Source organism: Thunnus albacares, chromosome 21, assembly GCF_914725855.1.
Source record: "Thunnus albacares chromosome 21, fThuAlb1.1, whole genome shotgun sequence".
In the NCBI taxonomy this organism is placed as follows: Eukaryota; Metazoa; Chordata; class Actinopteri; order Scombriformes; family Scombridae; genus Thunnus; species Thunnus albacares.
This window is the reverse complement of record NC_058126.1, coordinates 19,463,720-19,488,481: the sequence shown is the minus strand read 5'-3', so window position 1 is coordinate 19,488,481 and position 24,762 is coordinate 19,463,720. Positions and strand designations below refer to the sequence as shown.

Here is a 24,762-nt window from a genome sequence, read left to right as displayed (position 1 = left end):
CCCACTTGGGACTTTTTCAGGCTTTTTAAGACAGTGGATAAACTGGGAGCCAATAGCTGCCCTCAAAAATAATGTTTTTTTTTCCCTCCCAACTTCGATTTGTTGATTGGAGACTGTGTTTTATTGGCATTTGAAAGCAGCCACTTACCCTTCCGTTGACCTCGCCCCTCCACCACCCGTTGGCTCCTGACTTTGTGTAGATCTTCACCACGTCACCCTCCTGTAGTGAGAGCTCCCGGGTGTCTCGTGAACTGAAGTCGTACCGTGCTATCGCCACACCAATCACTTTGGGAGCGAACACTGCAGAAAGAGAAGGAGGGGGGTATACGGTAATTGTAATTATTTAGTTAATTCTGGTTCAAGAAGAAGAAGAATTTGAAAAACTTAGAAAAACATCAGTTTCTGCATCAACACATACACACATGGTTAAACACACACACACACACACACACAGATTAACAGAGATAGTGATGATAGATAGCTTTGCATTCACCCAGAAAGACACGGGATTTCACCCATTTCCTCTTTCTTATGAAACAAAGTAATATTTGACATTTTATTATTAGTATTAAGTATTATTATTATTATTATTAGTGGCGGTGGCAGTAGTTCCCAAATGGATTCCCAATGTTAAAATGGGAAATGTCAATTACTCATTACACTATAGCCGCATTTGTGATAGGTTCATATCTACCAGGGTTAGTTACTATACGGCTTCAGAGTTACAAAGTCTCATTTTTATGCTGCAAAGTGCTATACTGTCAGGAAAATTGTTCATTATTTGAGCCAGTTGCACCTGTTCTTTGTAAGTTCAGACTTAGCCAAGTTAGAACTGAACTGCTAGCTTTTGCTAAATACACCGGCTACCTGCTCGGTGTAGCTGTGACAAAGCTAACTGACAAAACTAACGTTAGCTTGAGATTGTAATGTTCGCCCGAAAAGTGAGGAATAAAAGACGTAATATGGGAGATAGTTGTCATTTCTTTACAGCAGCAATACACATTGATCAACCTCAATGTAAATGTGTTAGCCAAAAGGCCAATTATTAACTATTGTCCCTAAGTTAATAACTTTAGGCGCAAACTAAGTGATGGATTCAATTCAGATCTCATGGCTGAGGGAAAAAAACTAAATAACTAAATGGTTATGTGAGAAATTATGTACACATGGATGATTTTGCTATCTGTTTTCTTATCATTTGGTCAGGTAATCTGACCAACAACGTACAGAGCTAAACCAGCTAATTAATCTATCAGCAGTTTGTTCATACTCCATGCTACAAGTGCATGGGATTTATCTGACATTGCTCTGTTGGCGCTGTTATTATATTACTTGTAGTCTGTAGCTTTATTTAAGATAGTTCAGTTTGAGTGTTCTGACAGCGATGCGTCTGTGTGAGAGAGACTAGAAGTCCTGTCGAGAAGACAGCAGCATGAGAGCCAGATATGGAGCAGGTTAGCTAGTTACCGCTGCTCCATCCCACCCTGCCGACTTTCTTTTTTCTCCAGACACTGACTGGTGGGTCGAACCGGGCTAAGCTGACAGGTGGAAATGGAATGTCAGACCTCTACAACCTGGCCGTGGGGATAGAATATCTAATATAGAGGTGCTCTGTGTATTTGGACACCTTCACCTTTGCTTTGACGGACAGACACACAAGCTCACACACACACGTATCAAATCCAGCACCATATGCCTTAGAAAATCCCTTAAATACCACTCTTTTCTCAACACTGTTTCTGCCTTGCAAACTGCCACTGACATGCAAAAATACACACAATACATTCATGCATTACTAAAACACATAGTCCCTGTTCTCCACACTGGATGACATGTATGTGCACGCAACTATGGAAGAGGTGCAGATGTAAAGATCGAGTTCAAGACCTTTATTTGTCCCCAAGGGGCAATCGGTTCTGCCACTGTAGCAATTAAAAACAGCAACACAGGGCCAGACACATGAGATAAAAACCACACATAATAAAAAAAACACATATAAATGCAGGTGTAAAAGGCAGAGATGCAGGCGATGATATGAATGCACTGAGCTACAGCCAGCATGCTAAAGCAGCTGTTAACATGAAAGCAAAGAAAGAGAGAGAGTGTAAGAGAGACAGACAGACAGATAGACAGAGAAGCGATACCTGTACCTGACCAGAAGGGAGCAGAGGAAGGAGGTACAAAGCTGTAGCCGGCAGGAGTTACTAAAGAGAGGCCGCAGAGCAATGGGGCTATGGCAGGGCAGGCCAGGCAGGGAGCGGAGAGATGCGAGAGGGGAGAGGGCAGGGATGGGGGGGGGATGGTAGAAGGAGAGAGAAGCAAAGAAGAAAAAAACATGTTTTTAAAAATCCCGACTCTGAACCTTTTTTTCAGAGGTATAAAGAACACAGTTGCAGTTTGATACAAAAATAAATGACGACAGGCACAGGTGGAGCTCTAGCAAGTGATATTTCATCCACACAGCCTCGGGTAGATTCGGCAGTGCTTCCACTGATGTTCTACTGTTTAGGTCATTTGTACCGTTGAAGTGGTTATACTGACTGGCCTAATGGGGGCACTGTATTTAGAAATGTGCATTTTTAACTCGAATATTGAAAGCATCTTACTTTTCAATGTCAGCCTAGTTACAAAAGGAGCTAATATATAGTTCACAAAATAAACTCACAGGTGTGATGTGTCAGTAAATTCACTCAACATTTGTCTCATTTTCATAAAACTTTAAATTAAAGGTCAAACTTTCCCACTTTGACGATCCAAAACAAATACCACGTGGAGTGATGACACGTTTTGTTTCCAATTTGTCAAAAGTATGTCTGCATCACTGATGTGAGACAACATTTTCACTTGTTCATTTAATTGGGAGGAACATGCAGTGTGCTCACAATTACAGCATAGGGAATAGATTTCTATTTGCATATTTATAAAGACAATCATCTGGCTGTAATACAGCCACAACTGCAGATGCGCATCTCCTGCACAAAGTTCCTCTGACAGACACGCTTAACTTGACAAGCTTATCAGTGATGTTGCTATATTTCATATTTCATTATTATTGTACTTTCCTTAGTTTATCCTTATTGCCTTTAGATGTAGTCGTTTTGTTGCTCACAATGTCCACAGTGCAGATTTCTCTACTTCAGAAAGACTGACTGTGCCTTTCTCTTGCTTACAACTTGAGAAATAACTCACTGGAGACCCACTGCATTTGTATTTCTATCTGTCTTCTGCACTTTCTACTGGCAGGGAAGAAGCTAAAGGCATTGATCTGATTCCAGCGATGTCTAAGAGTTGGCAGTGTTAGTGCCTTGCTCTGGGGAATGGAACCTCTAACCCTTAAAGTACTTGTTTTACTAATTTTTATGGATAGATCTGAGAAGCTATACTTGGTTATTTTGGAATGTCAACATAAAAAGTATGTCTGAAGCACAGTAGGGAGAAAATGCTAATGCTAAAAAGAGTCTTTACAGTAGAAATTAAATAAAAGCTAAATGGATGCTAACAAATGATTCTGTCTAGAAAAATGTAACTGGGTTGAACAAAACTATTTATATTCTGAGTCAGATTATAATCATTTTATGTCAGATTATATGACATAGGCATTATTTATACTATCTGGACAGCTCTCATGCAAAATTACATTACTATACAGACATAGGAAATCAGTGTGGTAAACTCTGGCTACATAGCCACACAGGTCTGCTTCTGCATCATTACACAGGAGCCTACATCTCTGCCATGGGGAATGGAAAATCTAATCCCCACAATGGCAGATAAAAGCTCAAACTTTATGAAAAATATGCCGCTCCCAACAATACTGTTGGCAAGTTAACTGGCCAGGGTTATTGATATGCTGTAAGGAGAGCAGAGCTCCAGTGGTTTTTAAAATGAATACTAATCAGCGCACTGAGAGACAGCTCAGCAGCCCCTAATGGTGTCTAGGTACGAGCAATATGAAGAGGGATCGCCCTCCACTTCAAACAGCCACCAAAACACCAGCAGCATTTCATGCTTCATTTTTGCAAAATCTGATTTGTGGACCACACTGGAATACACAATGTGAGCTGGTCGACTAATAGAGGAGACTACGGCCGAGAATACACACATACACATCCATTGTATCACTGCACTCAAGAGAGTGAAGATGAGTTAAAATCCAATCAGCAACCCAGAGTCCCACATACGCTGTCAGCTGAGACACATATTAATTTATATTTTGGGTTAACATGAGTATTTGTTCTATCGTGGTTCAACGTGTTGGTTAAAGACTATCAATCAATCAGTTTTGCCTTCTGCAAAGCTGTCCAACAAAACATAAAACAAAGCAAAAATTAATTAGCAGTCTCTCAGCAGTGCTTTTGAGGAGGATGGATATCAAAACAAAAATCATAAAAAGTGAAAGAGGGAAATGAAGTCTGCACATCAGGAGGAGGCTGCCCACAAGACAGAAGACCATACCGGAACAAAACAAATTTGGATTGGAGCTGTCTCAACTTGTGTTTTGAAGAGGGGTTTGAACAACCAAACAGCTCTGTACAATCTGTTCACATTTCTCCCGCTTGGAATGAGATCATCAGCAAGCCGGGGATTTTTTCTTTTGCCTTTTGCATGCAGAGGCACATAGGGTTCAAATGAAATCTCATCTTACCACTGATTGCGATAAGTAATAAATTTTCCATTAACCAACTGATAGGCAATGTTGCTTTGCCGGGCTCACACACTGGGTTTAATACCTTTTCTTCTGGCATTGCTTGAAACATTCATCTTGGAAATGGCAGCGTGTGGGGTGAACATGGATGTTTTACAGGGCGAACAGCACTTTCTACTTTGGTTTTGGAGGTGGCAGACAGTCAACCGAGTCTTTAAAGCTCCCTTGATGGTTTTTCAACCTTATTCCCAACCTGACATTATCAGCCAAGCCTTTCACAGCAATAAAACAAAGGATAAAAGGATTTATATTGAATGCCTTTTCCCAAAATAAACTTTTTTACCTTTGTGCTCTTTAGAAACACCTTTAACCCCTCACTTCTACCTTTAAATGATGTAAATTGAATTGAATTGCAGCAATGTTGTCAATCCCATTCAGAAAATCTATACTTTTGTCACAGAAATGTCTATATTCACTCTTGAATTGGCAGTTTGACAGTGCTCTGCTGTTTTATCTGTTGTTTCCCTTCAAACCCAAAAATCACCTCATTAAAATCTCAGTTCAAAGTTACACGCACCACACCTGTTAAATTCCAAGTCAGAAAGGAAAAGCATCCCACTGGATGTCATGTTCTGCTTCATTAGCTCTGATAAATAACATCTCTAACACCTGAATGCTGAGAGGGATCAGAATAGAACGGGTAATGACTGACAAAGTCGCAGAGTTAAGAAGGAACAGCAGCTGCATGCATAAATAATCATCAATGTGCTGCATTCAAGTACAGTTCTGGTGTTGGATTCGGAGACAACAGCTGCTTTATGTTGAGGTGTTGCCAGGTTTGTTCGTGACAAAACAAACAGCTCACTGTAATGCGGGTAAAAATAAAAAAAAATAAAAAATTCACACAGCTCAAATCTTCACCCCGGCAACTGCCAGACAACACACCACAACATCCACAGGAACAAAGTTCTGCATCAAATTCTTGTAGTGGTGTTGCTAACAAATTTTGGGTTGTCTGAGGTGTAAACTACTATTTGTGATGAGGTGACTTAACAGCTGAAACGCTGCAAAATTCTGCTGGTGAGCTTCTTTTTTGATATCAATCAATCAGTAAAGTAACATCACTAACACATCACTAATATTCCCTTATTATATAAACCAGTAATTATCACTTAGTTAAGGGTGTGACTTATCTTCCATTGATGATATGATGTAATAACTGTTAAATGAATGTAATAAGTTACAGTAACACACATCATTAGCATGCATGTACATGTTACAAACTTCAAGTTATGTTTCATTTGGTTTATTTCCAGTGTTTGAAGGATCATGAAGATTGACTATAAAAAGTATAAACAGAATTACACCATAAATTAAAGAAATATTACTTTTTGATGTAATACTGACAACCTCATTAAAAAATTGAAAGTAATCAGATATCTTAAAAATAAACTACATATGTTACAAAGTTGCTCTTTAAGAAATACTAATAATACTGCATAAACGGTTGTAGTATATTATGCCCATATATGTCGATGATGGAATAAAAGTAGGTTTATATCATATTTATTTGACTTTTTGTGAAGAACATTAAATAAAAAGTTAAATTTTAAGATTTAAAGGTAACTAGTAATGGATAACATCACTTGAATTTTCTGTAAAATCCTCTCTGTAGATAACACTATAACTCACATTATAAGTGGTCTTGACTTTGGTTAACTCGTTCGACCAGATTATTTCACTCCCCTGATACCCTGATAAATTGATCTGATCTTCAGTAATCTGCCAGAGTGTGTTATCAAATCTAATAACATGCTTAGTGGATTCTGCAACTGCCGTTTGACAGTTCAGTCAAAAACAATTAACGCCAGAGCAGACTGAAGTGTTTTTAACAACAAATAGCTACGCAGCTCTTTTAAGGCTGTGAAAATGCTCCCAAGTGAATTAAAGCAGCGTGAGAGAGAGTTGGAAAGGATGACAGATAAGAAAACATAGCAGGCGGCTGGAGAGTGGTGGGCGGAAATCAGCAGAGCCAGTAACAGCAGTGTTTTGCAGGTCAGAGCAGGAACTATTAAGAGTGAATGGAGTATGAATGATCGGCAGAGTGTCAGATCACACACACTGCTTTACTGACTTAAATGTGTTCATAAAAACCCACTGACGCTGACTAGCTGACAGCTTGTGTGACTAACATCTAAGATGTAGAACTGCACTGTGTGCGTCCACGAGGGCTGGCAAACTTGTTGAATGTATTTCCTTACTCATAAAACATTTGTTAAGCAGATTTTTTGTTAAATAATTTGAAACCTATGTTGTTTACGTCCATATTTGCTTGCTATTTCTTTCTCTCTGCCTTTTGCAAGAGCATTGTTACATTTCTTGGCTCATTACTGCCACCAACTGTGCATTTGTATCCAACAGGTAAAAACAAAGTGGGGGTCTGTTCATCAAAACATTTTAAGGAATATATTATTTTACCAGCTTTCATTTTACTTAAAACACATTTAGAAAACATGTCTTTAATAATTTTTGGAATAGTTTTTACACTGTTCATTTGTTGCATTAGTAGTTGTGACAAGTAAAGTGAAAAGGTGAGATAGATCAAATGTTTAGTGTGTGTTTCTTTTCTAAATGACTCTTCATGTCTACTCACTGTTGCCACCCAACCGGTTGATGCGGTGCATAGCAGCGTTCTCCGGTTCCCGGTAAGGAAACTGCAATGTTGTGTCCAGACTCCTAAAACCTTCTCTCAGGGAGTGGTGTTTGTAATACTCAATCAGCTCCTGGACACACACACGCAAACACACACACACACATACATCAAATTAAGCCAACTAATATAAGATATACAGGTATTTGCATTAGTGTTTACTGCATGTCATAAATCAGTCTGTAAAACCAACTAAGTGACACATTCATAACTGTTTTTTTTTTCAGCTCTTATGACAGTTTTTATAATGTATTCAAGAACATCTGCATCATTTGCATATCTGTCAAATCATTGAAAGTCTGTTTGAAAACTGAATCTTATTATTACCTATTGCTTTTAAGGTATGAAATGGCTGAAAAATCATATGGCTAGAAAAGCTAGAATAGTATAAGGTTAAGTTACAGAAATATCACCACATTGGACAGAACTTTTATAAAATGGGTTCAAAATTAAAGGTTATCAAAATAATGTTCTGACACACAACAATATTCCAATAGAATACTCAAAAATATGCTATTAGCAAATCTGAGATACAGAAAATACAGTCCTGGCATAAATAAAACTGGTGAAACTTTCCAATATGCACTGGACTTATCTATAATGCTGGAGCCCTTAGGCCACTATAAACACGTCTCTAATCATGGCTATATTTGTGCACACTGCTAAAATAAAATTCAGGTTTTGACACTTCATTAACACACTTCATGATTTATTTATGAATTGCAGTGGTGGAATTAAAAAAAAAAAAAAAAAAAACAGGCTGAAAAGACTCACTAATATGCTCCTGAACTTCTTGTTCTCTGCGATGTAGAAGCAGCCCTCCTTCGTCAGGATCTTTATGTGCTTCACGTCGTTGTTGTACCTGTGGGCCATTGAATAAGTTATGAGTGTAATTTCCCTCTCTGATCACCGCCATCGATCGGTGGCCGGCCCCTGGCCCCTGTGGAGAGCACTGCCGTCGCTGTAATGCATAGAGTCCCAAAGGTTTGTGACACGTGAATGATGGGTGGTCAGAAAGTGGAGAAAGTGTGCGCATGCATGTAACCGCTCCCATCCCCCACCCCACACGCACATTGCTGTGTTTGCATTAACAGGGTGGCTGATGGGGGTCTGAGGCTGGAGGAGTACAATCTGTGGACAAGGTATGCAGAAATCTCAATGTCTGTCATTCATAGTCTTGCTTTATTAGTGATCATTCAACTCTGTGATGCACCATTCTGCTTGTTCCTGTTCCTGTCTTTAAGTCACTTTATGTAGAATTTTTATGTGATTATAGGATCTTAAAATTATTTTGATGTTTTAGTAGAGAACAGTGGAAACCCTGGTGAGAAGCAGTGCACTCTTGCTCTACTCTATACTCTAATATTATCTAACTTCTATTTTGACAATTGGAGTTCTCACAATTACACCCAAAACATGCTAAAACATGACAAATTGGGGTTTAAAAATCCAGTATGGACATAAATGAATGGATTTAATGTCAATAAAGTATAAAAAAGAAGGAAACTGGTAAGTCTATATTTTGCTTTTAGCCGTTCATTCTTAGTGTCCATATTGTTGACACTCAGACCCTTGACCCCAAGCAATAAAAGGGGACCCTTCATGACCAAATTATATTGAATATAATTTGGATCTAGATTAGTAGGAACGTCATGGACCTGTGACAACCACTAGCTTTCAGAAAGCTAAATTTAAGATTTCAAAAACCTTAAAGTGGCTATTTAGAAGCTAAAGAGACAGATAATACTCTCAGGAGTTGGTAGAGACCAAAACAGAGCTACAAGGAGTGTGAATATTGGACTTAATTCATCAAACAATCTGCAGTGTAACACACGCTAGCTTAGAACATTTATAAGTAGGAATTCTGTTATGACATGGCAAAAATATTGAGACTTCCACTGACTGATTTCAAAATTTTGGAACGTAGAAAATGTAAGACTTTTTTTGTTTTTAAACTCACAGTTGCTCTATGTGTGGCCAGAACTATCCATTAAGCTGCCTCTACTTTAGAAGAACACAATAAGCTAAAATGCCAGAGCTTAATTCGTACAGAACTGAAGTCTCTTGGCTATTTAGACACAATCATCAAAAGTCCTCTGCCAGCTCAGCTGTAAGAAAAAGGAAATGAAGAAGAGGGCATTTCCAGTCGTGAGTAATACTTTAAATGTCGTTCCCACAGCTATGTAGGCCTCTTTTTATATCCTGCTTCTCTCTTTCATGGTGAGGTTTTAATAACCTTGAACAGTCTTACAGTGGTTTTCTGCTCTGTTCAGAGCACCGCGCCTGTGTGCACACAAGCAATTAAGACTTCAGCGCAGAAGGAACTTGAAGGCACTATGAGCAGTCCTTCCTGAGAGAGGGAAGGATGCTAAAAAAAAAGAAAGTTAAATGTAGTTTAAAGGAATTTTTCTGTTGCTCACAGAGAAGCGCTCTGGCTCCTTGTGGAGAGAGACTCACTGCCTGCTTTTACACTGATGCCATTTATCTTGAGCATCAAGTTACAAACATTGATAGGGTCACTAGTACCCAAATCTTCTAGAAAGTGCTTTGTCTTCATTACCAAGATGTAAATGGCTGTACGCTTCTAATTACAAACTGCTAAGACTGTTTTTGTGGGTTTTGAGGTCAAACCATAATGAATTACTACCACATGCTCCTTAACTGAGATCCTGCTCTATGATTAGCATCTAGTTTGGTCAGTTTCACACACACACACATCACTGTGGTTCTCCACAGTCTCAGCTTCAGAGGGAAAGCACATCATCTTTGCAAAGAACTATCAATCAGTCCATCAAATTGTGTAGTATAGCCGGGAGTTTTATCTGGTCAAAACTGTGGTTTGGCTTAAGCATCTGATGAACAGTGTAGCTGCAGACAGACAGAAAAACTGTCATGTAAAAGGAAAACAATAAAATATGATTATTGTCGATAGCTAGACCCAAGACATTTAAAATGCTTATTTTTGTTGTCACCACAACCTCTTAGTTATTAAAACAAGATGACAGAAATGCATCTCATTATGAGCACAAATGGTAAATAATTACATAACTTTTATGAATGACAATATTTCATTTAAGTCAATTTAATCCACATACAATGTCTTTGTGATAGTGTCGCTATCTGTATTTGAAGTAGGACCTCTATTGATTGACCTGATAGAAATGGCTGACTTACTTTATGCTGATGGCGTACTCTGTGAACTCTCTGCTGCGGTGCCGGACCAGGTAGGTGCTGTTGACCCTGTTGATGAGTTCTGCCTCTGCCTGGAGCCTCTCTATGGGCCCTGCGAACCTGCAACACAACAGCAAAAAGCAGCGGTTAAAGAGGTTATTATGGAATGTAAGTGAAGTTGGTGGCTGTCTTGGTGTTGATTACATTGTCTTTTAGCGTCTGTGTGATGGCTGGTTACAGTCATTAGATTACACTTATAGGTTAGAGCTACATAGCTTAATTGTGAAATTCAAATGAATGTATATTTTGTCATTATCAAAGTGAAATCTGTACATTTAAACCTGTGTTTGTTGTGTTTTGCTATATCAAATAAAACTTTGTGATTCTTTTCAGCATCAGTAAAGATTTTGACCTTCCTATTCAAAATATATTCAGACTGAGAGGGCTGTATTGTGAACATACCAAGGTTGAGAGGAGTAATCGACGGGCTTCGGGACCTGAAGTAAAGTGCAAAAAGCGAACATGTGAATTTGATATTTTCATGAAGTCAGCACCCAACATCAATATGATTTACGTCACTACAGTAAACAGTTCCACGGTACACAGTCCCCAAGCTGATGTTTTGCTCTTCTGTAGAACAGGTGCTTTTAGACTTTATAACCCCAGTAAAACAACCTAATGCTTATCTTATCTTTACAACAGTGCAGACACAGTGATAGTAGTTTATTATCTACTAGATGCCCCATATTCCTGAAGCAGCTGTACAGAGTCTGAATTTCATTTTTTCAAATGGAACACGACAATCCATTGGTGGGAAGAGAAGATTTATAAAAGGCAAAACAAAAACAGGTAACTGATACACCGTTCAGCCAGCAAAGAAGATAAACACCATTTCTCCTCCCTTCCAGCTTTCCAGTTAAGTTTGCACTATATGATGTATTGCTTGTTCCTTATAAGATATAGTTTTGTTCTGTGCTTCTTATTGATAAAGTGAATTAGACTGTAAACCACCTTTATCTCGTCTGACAAGCCAACTTCCTTGTGCTCGGAACATAAACACCCATTGGCTGTTTTTCTTCTCATGCCAGGTAAAACTGCTTACTTCCCCACAGAAATCCCTAACTATCCTCACGTCACTGCACTGCTGGTGAATACTAGCCAAAATATGAGCTGCTACAACAGCCCCTGATGTAGCGAATGTGTAGAAGGAAAGGCTGCTTACACATGGGCAAGGCTTCACAGCGTCACTTGGAAAGAAGCCAACCTCTTTCGTCGACAGGATTTTGCCCTGAAACCACAGAGAGATAATTGCGTTATGTACATCTGGCTGACTCCGTCTCCATAATTCAGGAACAATTAGCTGGCAACACAGAGCAGTGCAAATTTACAGCCCTAGTTAACTATTGTTGAAATAATGGCTGGCAGGAAGAGAGTTTCTTATTCCTCCCATGGCGATGACTCTTTAAGCTCAATGCCTTGATTTATCAACACTGGGGAGTCCATATAAATAGGGGTTTTCTGGAGGCCATCTCTTTCTAACTGACTCACATGCTGTGGGTTGATTCTGTGTGAAGTGACAAAATATTTGATTTATATGCGACAATAATTCAGTCATGGATTCCATAGCTGAAAAGAAATTAATATTTGCTGTTATGTAATTAATATCTTGAGAGTAAAAAAAAAAAAGCTGTCGAAGTATCTTGCTATACTGCTGTTGCAGCTCCTAAATGAGCAGCAGTCAATAAACATGCATGCAGTGTATATATTATACATTAGCAGTATATTAGCTGTGGCTAATTTAGCACTGTCATATCTTCATTTTTCATGGGCTGTGTCAATAATTATGTACTACTCAAAATATCTATTCAGTATTTATTATGAACAAGCAGTGTGCAAATGCGCTTTTACAGTCAGGGTTGACATGTTAAACCAATTAACACAAATATTCATTTAATATGTCGTGAAAGAATAGGAAATGCTATTGGAAATATTTTAAAAAATATTGATGGGGAGATTTTTTTTATCTCCCCATCAAGTCCAATTTTGTAAACCCTTTTAGTTTGTTTCAAGAGATAAGGACTTTTGAAGAACCGCTGGATAAATAACTGATATTTTGCATATGGACTCCTTTATGTGTAGCCTATTGAACTTAAGACATACATGAAGCTTTTTTTTCAAATAGAGAGAGATGGGGAAGAACCTGAGTTTAAATGCATAAATGTTTCTATATTTACTGCAGAACCATATACATCAGCTGTCTGCTCCTATAGCATTCAACACGTCAACATGAAATGAAACTTTACAATATAGAAAGCTTCATTTTGAAAATTTGATTTTGATGTTTTCAGGGATACTAGATGTTAATTAGGCGTCCAGTCACCCCAATGGGAGGTGTTATTTTATAGAAAACAGTGAGCGAGGGATCAAGGCACAAGCACTGCAGCACACTACCAGCTAAGCCCATTTTGATGGTTTTTGTAGTCATCACCTGTCACATGCCTGCTACCTCAGGACATTTTATCAGTCCTTGTAGACAGTCCTGCTTTCTGCCGCATCCTTACTAAGACTGTAATAATGATTATAGCTGGTAACATTGACAGAGTAAACAGATGGTTGCCATTGAATGAAATGAAATTACGGTGATCGATTCTATTTGTCACGCATCCCCAGAACAGAAATGATTATGGTCTGCTGGCTACAAAGGTGATGGATATTGAATGTTTACAGACTGCAGGGCTGTGGCTGCCTCCGGTTAAGCTTTTACACAGGGTTAATTGAATTCTTTATCTATTTTATCTGTTTTGTATTAAGCATTGCGAGATTTGTTAGATTCCTCATTAAATATCTGTTTATACAGTAAAACTATAGTAGTGCATGTCAATATGGCTCACAGTATGCTTCAGGTAAAATCTTATTATAATTATGATGGCTTCCATTCATACACAGTATGCATCAAATTTCCACAAAACAGCTTATCTTTCCTCCAGCAGTGAGGTTCAAATCACATGTGTTGTCACATAACAGTAATTGCCTGCATAAAACAAACAAACATTTCCAGTCTGTGTGGGAGTTTTACTTCCTTTTAAGAAGTGGTGTCCTGTGTGTATTTGTCTGTGGGTGTGTACATACACTATATATACTAAAAAATTTCATTTTCACATGCAGCTTGTTAGCAAGAACTGTCCGAATTACCTTACCTTATAATAAAAAGGCAAAACTGCCTTAGCGATACATCATTCTAACCATATTATAGAATACGAGGTCATGATAAGGGTTAGATAAAGTGTTGGTTGAGGAAATGAGAGATTTGGATACAGTAGATCCATTTTTGGGTCTGTGGAATAGTGATTAAGAGAGGGTGTGAACTCTGACCTGCCACCAGGGGCTGTGAAGGTCAGCACAGATTAATTCGATGATGTCACCCGTCTGGATGCTGAGTGCTGGACCCGAAGTGGGGCTCGGCACACCGAAGTAGTTCCTGATAACCAGCATCTTGGGCAGACCTGCAAAAAGGACACAGTTTGTAAAAGGGATTCATATGAACACATCAACATGAACTACAATGAATGACAGCAGGTAACTAGTATACAGTACATCCAGGTCAATGTTGTTGAAACCTGAATTTGGAAATTTAATGTACATAAAACATTACTTAACAGATTTACACCATACCAAAGAATCTGTCTTCTTCTTTATATATTCTTTATATATTTAAAGTATACCATTTGTTGTCATTATTTACTTGTGGCCAGTTCCACAGCATATTAATTATCAATGAAAATTAATTAAATGTTCTAGAAGTAAGGAGTCGCGCTGACAGTTTTATGTGATATGGATGAATTATTGTTTTTTTTAATGTTTTTAATTATCTACTCTTTGGGCTGAGTTTAAAATAAAGAGACTTTAATTGATCTGAAAGCCTCTACAAGGACGTTTAAAATTCATATTGTTATCAGCATTTTAACCTTTCATGTACTGTATGGTAATGGTTTAACAAAAAAATATCTTCAAAGAAAACTAAAAGAGCTGTGTGAATAAGTGAGTTAATGGTAAGGTTACGACAGTTAAATGTGAAGTGGCGGATTGTTTGAACTCATATCAATTGCAATTGCAAACAGTCTGGTAAACAGTGTTCCTTGTCATTCATTCACAGGTCTTTATGGAGAAACGCAACTACAGAGCTTTTATTCTCAACAAGGGCTTCAAGCCGACTTGTTTTCTTTTAAGAGAGTAATAGAGAATACAGTCCTTAAGATACTGAAAAAAGTGAATTACAATAAAGCAACAGGTTTAGATAATATACCTGCCAGGTTCCTACGGGATGCAGCAGAGTGTATTACACCTGCTGTAGCCCATTTAATCAATCTCTCTATAGAGCAAGGTAAGGTACCCATAGATCTCAAGAGTCAAGAGTCATTCCTCTCTATAAGGAGGGAAACAAGTTTGAGTTTCAATTTTAAGTGTTCTTTCCAAGGTCATCGAAAAGATTACATATGAACAGATAAATACATATTTTTTGAGTCACAACATATTATTTAAACTACAGTCAGGTTTCAGAAAATCCCATTCTACTGAAACCTGCCTTTTATATTTAACAGATTGCATCAGAAAGGAGGTTGACACAGGCAATTTCTGTGAAATGGTCATGTTAGACCTTCAACAGGCCTTTGACGCTGTAGATCATTGCCATTTAAGCTAAAGGCCATGGGGTTTAGCATGCTGGCTATAAAATGGGTCAATTCTTAGCTCTGGAAGGACACAGATTGTGGATGTCAATGGGACATTTTCCAAAACTAAAACTATCAGTTGTGGTGTCCCTCAAGGAAGTCTCCTGGGGCCACTCTTTTTTATTGTATATTAATGACATGAAGGAAGCCTGTTCATCTGACCTTCGTCTCTATGCTGATGATTCAGTTATTCTCATGTCTCATAAAGATTTAGCAGTTGTGGAAAGGTCTTAGAGTGAGGAGCTTGGACACTTGGCTGTCTGACAACAAGCTGTCTCCTCACTAAGGGAAAGCAGAGGCCATCTTATTTGGATCCAGAATTAAGACCCCAGAGATGAAGGTAAAGGTAGGAGAGACAGTCATTTCAGTTAAGGATACAGTGAACTATTTAGTATGTACATTAGATAAACATATATCAGGGGAGGCCATGGCTATGAAAGCCCTCACTAAAATCTGCCAAAAGACTAAATTCTTGCCAAGAAAATCAGGGTTGTTTGATAGATCAACACTAGAGACGTTAGCTGGAGCATTAGTTCAATGCCACTTCTCCTCCTGGTTTAATAGCACACCACAGCGCATCAAAAATAAACTCAACACAGCCCAAAACAAGTTAATCAGGGTTGTGTTAAAATTACCTCCCCGTACACATCTTGATTCAGCATATTGCCGACAACTTAATTGGCTTCCAGTTGAAAAAAGAGTCATATAAATCAAGTTGGGACTTATCCATAAAATTGTTCATAATGAGGTTCCCAAATATCTGTCCAACTACTTGAATTGCTTCAGAGACACTCACAACTATGCAACAAGAGGCAGCTCAACAGATTTTATTCTTTTAAGATTTCGAGAGTTCAATGGGCAAAAATATCTGGCTGCAACTGAATGGAATAAACTTCCAGTATCGCTGACACTCACAGAAACAGACAAAAATTTTAAGCAGGCGATGAAGATATGGCTAGCAAATAGTCTCTCAGAATAGGGACCTTGCACAAATTAACTCAGAGTTGTCAGTTTATGCTATTTCTGTTATGTGATTAAATGGATATTGTGTTGTGTCACCCTCCCCTCTTAGAGGACCACCATGGAAATAAGCCGGTGGGCTTTCTTGTGTAATTTAATCCTTGACAGTTTGTAAGTGTATGTGATAAGTGTCTTCAGGTGAAGCAGTATGTGTATTTTATGATCGTCGAATAAATCTATCTATAGTAGAAAAGGACAAATGTGAGTCCCAACCCATCTCCAAGATTTCTTCGACTTGATTCCTTCAATCATGAATGCCTGGCTCCATTTGTAAAAGTCTATGTGTGTGTGACCTCAGGTGTAAAGGGACATGTTTGTCATTCTAAAGCTGCATCTTTGTTCTACTAAACTATTCATGGCCCCATTACAGGTGGTAATGAGAGGGAGTATACATGTGTACACACATACAAATACACCTCTTGTCAGTGTACTGCCCTTGCAAATCAGTTTTCATTATCACAGTACAGATAAGCAGCGGTGAACTCTGGTGCACGGCTGGTCAAGCTTTTAGATAAAGCAGGACTGAGTCTCAGTGTGTGTTTACTGCTGCACACCATATTGTGGCTGCATGGAGGGAATTTCTAAAGAAAATGAAACCAAAGTTATAAACAATTAGACTAGTCCTAATCATATTTAAAACAAAGAATTATGGGAATCATTTTGTTGTTTTTCAGTGTGTAATGTATGAGCAAAGCTTTGTCTTTAGAGATGCCTGATGCTATTTGCCCCCATTTATTTTGCAGCATTCGTGCTGATAGTATCCACACTTTCTGCACACTTTGCCAGAATGACGTGTCAGCACTATTTTATTTTGAACAATGGCCAACTTTGATTCTATTGTCCACCAAGAAATCAATGAAATTGAATTATAATACCTCTGTTATGAAGTACCCACCCATGCCAAACAAATGAACAGTACAATGAAACGTATTGTGCAAATCTTTCTCTGAATTGTGTGGCGATAGTGTTGTACAGGAACACAAATAAGAGAAAAAAATTTCAAGTGAGAGCATGGAAAAAGGGAAAAGATAAAGCCAAATAAAAGAGAAACCAACAACATTGTATTGAAAGCTAATAGATCTACAATACATCTGCCTTGTTTCTGCTCCAGCGCTGTAGCACTGAGTCTGGCAGCCTGACATGTGCTAGCTTGCCTGAATAGCACTTCTAAAGACGCAGGGCCATGGAGAATTGAGTCTTGGGGGCATGAATTGCATTCCTATCCATACAAGGACAAGCCACGTGTTAGTGCACCTTTGAAAACAGACAAAGAGAGCAGCATCGAAATATTACGAAACGCCAAGGGCTGGGGCAATCAAATGCCTATTGATTTTAATGCGTCTTCAGTCAGAAATGATTTTCTGCAGCATAATGGATGGAGGGGTGGAAAAATGAGTGCTGAAGCCAGGTTTATGAGAGATTAAAGGCGCTCAGTGTAGTGTATGCACACACACACACACACACACACACACACACACACACGCACACACAATTAGAAAGGATGCAGTATGTTAGTCATATTCTCTTGGAGAAAGATTGAAAGACAGAAAGCAACAGAGCAGAAAGAGGCAGAAATATAATGGCTATGTTTACTGTACAAACCCAGAATAGCTATTTTATGCACTTTGATTTTGGTTTTATTCAGGTTAAACTGTTTACATGAGCCTTTCATAGTCTGTAATTGAGTCTCTGCTGCAATGATAAAACCAGTTAACCGTCTACACCTTCTTCTTTGGTGAAGCAAGGTTACACCTGATACCTCAAAAAAAATATGATGCTGGTAGCAATTCATCTACTAGCAATCCTGACAAACAACCTGTACAGCAATGTACATCATTCTTCCTGGTTGATCTTCTTCATATGTAAATCAACCTTACTTTAATATTAATCCTACTACAATATGTAAAAGGTGGCAATATAGAAATTCTTAATGTTTATGCTTTACTTTTTTTCAAGAATCTTTATAAGTATACTCTATTGTCAGTTTGGCAGTTGTGTTGACAATCTTCTAGAAAAAAATATCACAAAATTCCCCAACTGACCAGGAAAAACAATGATCCACCAACGTCAATGTTGCTTTTAAAACCAGATGTCAAATGATATTTTTAGCATGCTGACGTACAGTATTGATGCATCTCACCTATTTTCTGGGTTACATGCCAAAACCAGGTAAATTGAATTAGGAACAGTAGTCTCTATGCACATAAACATCTCCAGTGAGAGAAAACAGACTGTAGAGGAGGAGAAGAGGGTTGTGTGGGAGGTGGGAGGATGTCTGGTGTAGTGTTGTGTTTTGAATTTCTCACCTGAATCTCGATCTTTGCACTGAAAAAATACACAGGGATAGTCAGACACAGGCACAGGCATGCATGATCACAAATGCACAAAGACACGGGGGTCTTTTTTAAAAAAATTTCTCATCTGACAAAAGTTAATTCACTAGTTTCTCTATCACTAATGAAAGTGTATATCTTAAACACGCTAATGAATCCAAAGTCAGTGCAACCTACATCCCCTTCTAATAGTGTATAATATACTAAATCAATTAGCTTGACCCATATTGCAGTGAGATGAATACTTTCAGACACACAACCCTTGTGCTATGAATATACTCACCTACTGCTGCACACAGAATTAATATTTTAACCAAGCTCTGCTATCTTCCTCACACAGGCCACATGCAGTGAGACTGGCATGGACGACACTACATACAACATATTAAAACCCATATCGCATGCACTGACACCGCAGGCAAACTGCTGTGCGGTCCTTCTGCAGCAGAAAATATTTTAAAGTTGCAGAGAGCAGTGTTGAATGTAGAGCGGAACTGGTGTGACTTTTATTGGCAAATACAGATATTTTTGCAGATGACAATTTATTCTTTAATGATGCCCAAATCATTTCAATTAATGGCAAGGATTTAGTGTCTCTGACAAAAATGCATGAAGCCAATGGGACAATCTACAGGTTTGGCACCCAAAATAGTACAACTGCTATTATTACTGCTTCAACTAATAATATTAACAATAGAACTTGCTGCATTGATGCATATTTGTGGAATCTGATTAAAGTGCATGGTATCAGGGCAGCTGGTTAGCTAAAGGCTGCAGTATATGTCATTCTAGAGAAAGTTTGGATTTTGCATTTTGTGTTAAGCGCTTTCTGTGCACAAAAAACACTTCCAAGTAGCTACTGTACTATACAGTACCTGACACCAGTAGGGCAATGATTTACTAACATAGTGCAGTCCCGATACATGACCAATAACAGACACATACTGTACTGTATATTGGCATACTACTTAAGTATATTGTAGAGACCCCAATCTGTTTTCCTGTTTGGGGATAATGACGTTTCAGAGACAGCAGAGACAACTCAGAGGTAAATCTGCAAAAAACATTCTCGTTTCTGCCATCAGGTAGGCTGCAGCAAGTAAAGTCAATTGGAGTCTCCTTGGCAAATAGCTGCAGGAGAGAGCAGTCTTCAAAGTGCAGCAAAGCTTTGGAGAAGAGGCAAACAGCAGACAGTATACACATCAACACGGACACACATACACATACACGTACACACACAAAGCGGCAGCTCACCTGAGTTCTGACGGAGCCGGGATCTGAAAGAAGTTTGAGAACAGGCATAGTGAATGACGGGTTAGCGGGTGCACGCAAACACTTGCACACACTCGTCGGTACAAGGCAACACTCCCTCATTAGTGGAGAAGGCAGACGCTCGTGTCTGACCGTGGTTCACTTTGTTTTGCTGCGCTGCCACTACCTGACAGCCGGGATAGAGGAGGTAACAAGGCAGGGGGGTGGTGAGGGAGGGGGGGTGGGGGGTGGGGGGGGGTGGGGGGGGGGGGGGCAGACCTGTGGTTTTTGCTCCACCAGTTTCTTTCATTGGCTCCCTGAGGAACAGGTTACACCCCCTTGACACACACATACACACACCTGTGCACACACATACTCCTGTACCTGTAAAAGCAGAACACTTGCATAAACACTCGCATACCTCCACGCTCACACACACGCACTAGTGGGCAGAAAGCCCACAAATATATGCTCAGTACCTACAGTACCTGTACGCACAAATGCACACACACACACTTCTCACAGGTAGCCCGTTGTTCCTCAAGTGAACTTTGACCTGTTACTCAAACACACGGCGAGTGAGCTGATAACAGAGACAAATGCAGGTAAACAATGGCTTATCTCTCACACACACACACACACTCAGACTAGTACATACCCCTTTACAATGATGCAGTGATTGTGTGTTTGTTCATGTGGTGTAGCCCTGCGTGCATTGTGGTGTTAGTAAAAAGTGGTGCGACAAAGATTTTGAAAATTAAAAACCCTGATTTGATGAACCACAGAACTAGGAGGAAGTAAACAAGTAGCTATTTATGTACTTGCACTTCAGCGAGTTTTCCTCTAAGTAAAGTTTCAGACTTCTTGGAAATACTTTTACTTAAGTAAGTTACTTAAGTAGTGGTCCTCACCCCTGCATATATTCCTGTTGCAGCACAGGGTGAATACTGTGTGGAGTAATGAGAGGGGGAATTCAAGCCGACATCCCAGTCATCACAGCTCTGCTCTCTCCCGCCGCTGGTGTCGCCCAAATCTACTCAGGTACACACTGTGCCCAGGTGGGCCTGGCAGTGGTGTTATTGCCTCTGCGACCTGATAGCATCATGACAGATGCCCGGTCCAACAGGAGCTGGCAGCTTGCCACAGGGAATACGAACACACACACACACACACACACACATACACGATTGCGACACACAACAATACTATTACAGTGTGTTTGCATTGTAACAGTGAAACTTTGCATGCTTCCTTGGCTGTAAAAACACTGTGCAGAGTTTTGGTGCATGCACTTTCAAGACCTAAAAAGAGCTTCCACAAATAAAAACTGTGAATTTAGTTCTTCCACCTCTTCGCTCTCTCTCTCTCTCCCTCTCTCACACACACACACACACTCACACATACACACACACACACTCACACAAGCAGAGGACATGCTAAGCTGGTTTTTGAAGGCCTTCTTTTCATTCCACGTCTAAAGTTTTCCCTCCATTTCTCTCAGAGCTGTCAGTGTTCCTGCACAGGGAGCTGAGTGACAGATACACAACAGGGGCATAATAAAAAAGTCTGGAGTTTCTTACGACTTCTCAGTAAAACTACTATTAAGCTTTGGGGAGCGCTACAATGATACGCAGTGACATTGTCTTTTTTTGGTGCTCTGAAGTGTCAAAACCACCCAGGGAAGCGGGGGCGCTGTTGAATGAATATAAGAAATACTGATCGAATACTTGGATGACCTTGGTTGGTAGAAATAAGAGCATGTTTAAAGTTTTATTTATTTCGGAGCAAACCCAAATTCCCACAATTCCACCTGGCAAAACCTTGATCACAATGTCACCGTGTTGCTTTTTTTAAAATCACAGCGCAACAAATGTCACGCGTACCTATAATTAGTCACATGAGACACTTGTATATCGGGTTTTATGCGCCATCATGCGTCATCTGTCATTAAACTACTATAAAAGTGCAGTTGTGCTTTTATAATTAGATTTAATGTCTCTCTCGAAAACATTTTGTTCAGGAACAGAATCGTTGCGGATAGATGTGACTAATATGACGTTGTGCATGAAGTGAATGACGGTGATAACTTTAAATTGGGTTTTATATGTGTGTGTGTGTGTGTGCGTGCAGCAGTGGTTTGTTACCTGTTTTTCCACAGCAGCCCAAGCGGCCCAGGCATTCTTTATGAGCACCTAGACCACACTTGGCGCACAGGTAGCCCTGGTTAAAGACGCCCCTGCAGACAGATGAAAAAGAAAATTCATCACATGGATTGTTTTATAGTACACACACAATAGTAGAGTAGATCAGTGCAAAGAATAGAAAAAAATAACTGTAATGCATACATTTTAGAAGGAATAGCAGTTTATAAACTTAAGTAGATTTCTCTAAATTAAAGGTGCAGTGTCACACTTCAGCTTTTAACGCATATACTCATATCTAATAAATACTGTAAGGAAGACACTGAAATTCTGTGGAATACCTCGGCATTAAAGATGCATGCACATACGTATGCGGAGGATGAAGCGGCAATGTGTATTTCTGCTCTCATTTACATAACCATCTTGCAGGCCCTTATTAAAATGACATGAAAGTAGAGGCTGCTTTGCTCAGCTCTCTAGCTAATTGACTGTTTAACCTCTTTGTGAAACCTAGCATGGAGTTAACATGGAGGTGCAGCTTTTTTTTTTTGTGCAGCTTAGACGTGTGTGTGTGTGTGTTGTGGAAAGGAGTCAGAAACTGTGTGTTTAAACCATTTAAACCAATCAGGACACCAAGCTTCACCATTCTTATGAGATCACATACGATTTTACTTTAACGTGAAGTCTTAAAATCACAGATGAACATTTGACTCATCAGACGTTTTATATCTGTTTGAATTATTGTCTTTTCAAGTTAATCAAATGTTCAATGAAATAGTCCAAAGGAACGACACTTTTTCAGAACTTAATTATATAAATAATCAAGAAAATATCAACATCCTAACGAAAGAGCGATAATGAAAAGCTTCACTTCAGGTGCTTCATGAGACCTTCCTTGCTTGATTCTTGTTTTCTCATATTTTATCTTCAGAAAATGTTTCAGCGCCCGTCTCTGTATATTCACAGTGCAGTAATCTTGTCCCCTTTCCTCATCCGTTGCCTTGAGGAAGTGCTGAAGTGTGACAGACATTTTTCTTCACCGTCCTCGGTAGGTGAAACCACTCAGTCGTCCCCGCTGCGAGAAAGACCATGAGGCACAGTCCTCTGGGTGCCGATACCATTCAGCAAATTCAAAAGAAACTTTGTGTAACTAAGGCACATGTGCAGAGGAAGAGGGGAGCGAAGGGAAGGTGACGAATAGATTGTCAGGGTACGGTGGAGAGGAACAGGAGGAGTGGAGGTCTTTCAAAGGAGTCATGACAGTTGTTTGAAGGGAAAGGGTCCGCGTCTAGTCCTCAGTCTTTATGTTTGACGATACCCTTGAAGAGTGTTTTGTGTGTGTGTGTGTGTGTGAGTGAGTGTGTGTGAATAATAATTGGCCTCTTACCTCAGTAGCATTTGGCAAGAATTGCAGGAGGTGATTCTGTCGAAGGTGTACATATGAAACTCATGGTGGTTGTTAGTTGCATTCTCAGGACGAATGTTGGATCTAAATAAGACATAACATACAACATACATCAGAGCTATTACATTTTTCAGGTCAGGGTACACAAGTTAGTCATTTTAGATATTTAAATATCTCTGTAACTTTACAATAAATTAAGAAGATGCAAGAAAATAAGGTAAACATACCAAGCTCCCCTCTAACTTGGGATGTGGATGTGTTGCACAGCAATAACACCACATTCCAAGTTGACTGTAAACTGTTGGTTTTGCATATTTCAGCATATTGATTACAAATTGTACATATCATTTTTGCAGACATCACTTTTGACCATTTTCCAAGGCATAACTTGTTGGATTGATTTCCTAACTACAGTAGTGGCATGTTAAAAAAACAACCAGGGACTGAAACTTAATTGAGATAAGAAGTCTATTACAGTAACAGTCTTTCAGTTATCACATGGTAATGCGGTTTAAGCGAGGAATTTTCTGAAAACTCCCCTCACTATGAATTTTGTCTGACATCAAGAAGATTTGAGCGCAAGCTGCAAAAATTGCTTTCATGAATTCTTATGTCAGAAAATCAAACCCAGAGGAAAAACAATAAACACACATTTCAAAAGGATAATGCATTTAAAAATGCAGTGTCAGCCGTTAGGCAGCTGACTCTGAAATATTAAGAGTCGGAGCATCTTTAAAATTGAATATACCTGCACTGCCTCGTAACAAATATCATTTTGAAATAGGTCAAACGATTGTTCACTGTTCCTGTGTCAGCCTGACTTACTGCAGTGAAAGGGTACTGATGAGCTATGGAATTTTAAAAAATGATGATGCTCCAAAAGTGGAGCCTTTAGGTCAAATATCAAAAAACATAATCTGATGTCCCCTCGATCATATATAGTGTAGGCACTGATGGATCCATAAACTGTACTGTATGTAGTAAGTAATCATTAACACGTTTTTGGAGCATGTAACAGCAACATGGGAGATGGTACAATTGCATCAGCATAGTGCTTTTATACTATTTGCATCTCTAATTTCTTGTGTTCAGGTGGGCCTGAGCCATGATGTCTGACATATTTTATCAAAAACAATGCAAGGCAGTTTTCTGCCTGCATCTTCAGACAATGAGTTGGAATAAACTGCATAATAAACACTGACTGCCACTGTAGGTTGTTCTGCAAATTACAGAAGAGTCCAAATTAATGAATGAATATGAGTGAATGTTGCCAATTTGCCTTCTGTAACAGCTTTTCTCTTTGATGAAACGTCAATTTCAAAGCAAAAAAAAACAAAAAACAAAAAAAAATCACTTATA

At 39.1% G+C, this 24,762-nt stretch overlaps 1 protein-coding gene across 1 annotated transcript in view; it reads right to left on the bottom strand.

Moving 5' to 3' along the window:
• Positions 1-24,762, bottom strand: part of LOC122972694 (guanine nucleotide exchange factor VAV3) — a 94,658-nt gene that overhangs the window by 5,652 nt on the left and 64,244 nt on the right. The window contains exons 16-26 of the mRNA XM_044339950.1: positions 23,386-23,487; positions 22,002-22,093; positions 19,861-19,883; positions 18,580-18,598; positions 13,899-14,029; positions 11,749-11,814; positions 10,989-11,023; positions 10,530-10,646; positions 8,130-8,217; positions 7,299-7,428; positions 149-300 (exon numbers count right to left, since the gene is read on the bottom strand). Of these exons, the coding sequence (XP_044195885.1) occupies positions 149-300; positions 7,299-7,428; positions 8,130-8,217; positions 10,530-10,646; positions 10,989-11,023; positions 11,749-11,814; positions 13,899-14,029; positions 18,580-18,598; positions 19,861-19,883; positions 22,002-22,093; positions 23,386-23,487 (955 nt within the window). The remainder of the gene's footprint in view (positions 1-148; positions 301-7,298; positions 7,429-8,129; positions 8,218-10,529; positions 10,647-10,988; positions 11,024-11,748; positions 11,815-13,898; positions 14,030-18,579; positions 18,599-19,860; positions 19,884-22,001; positions 22,094-23,385; positions 23,488-24,762) is intronic.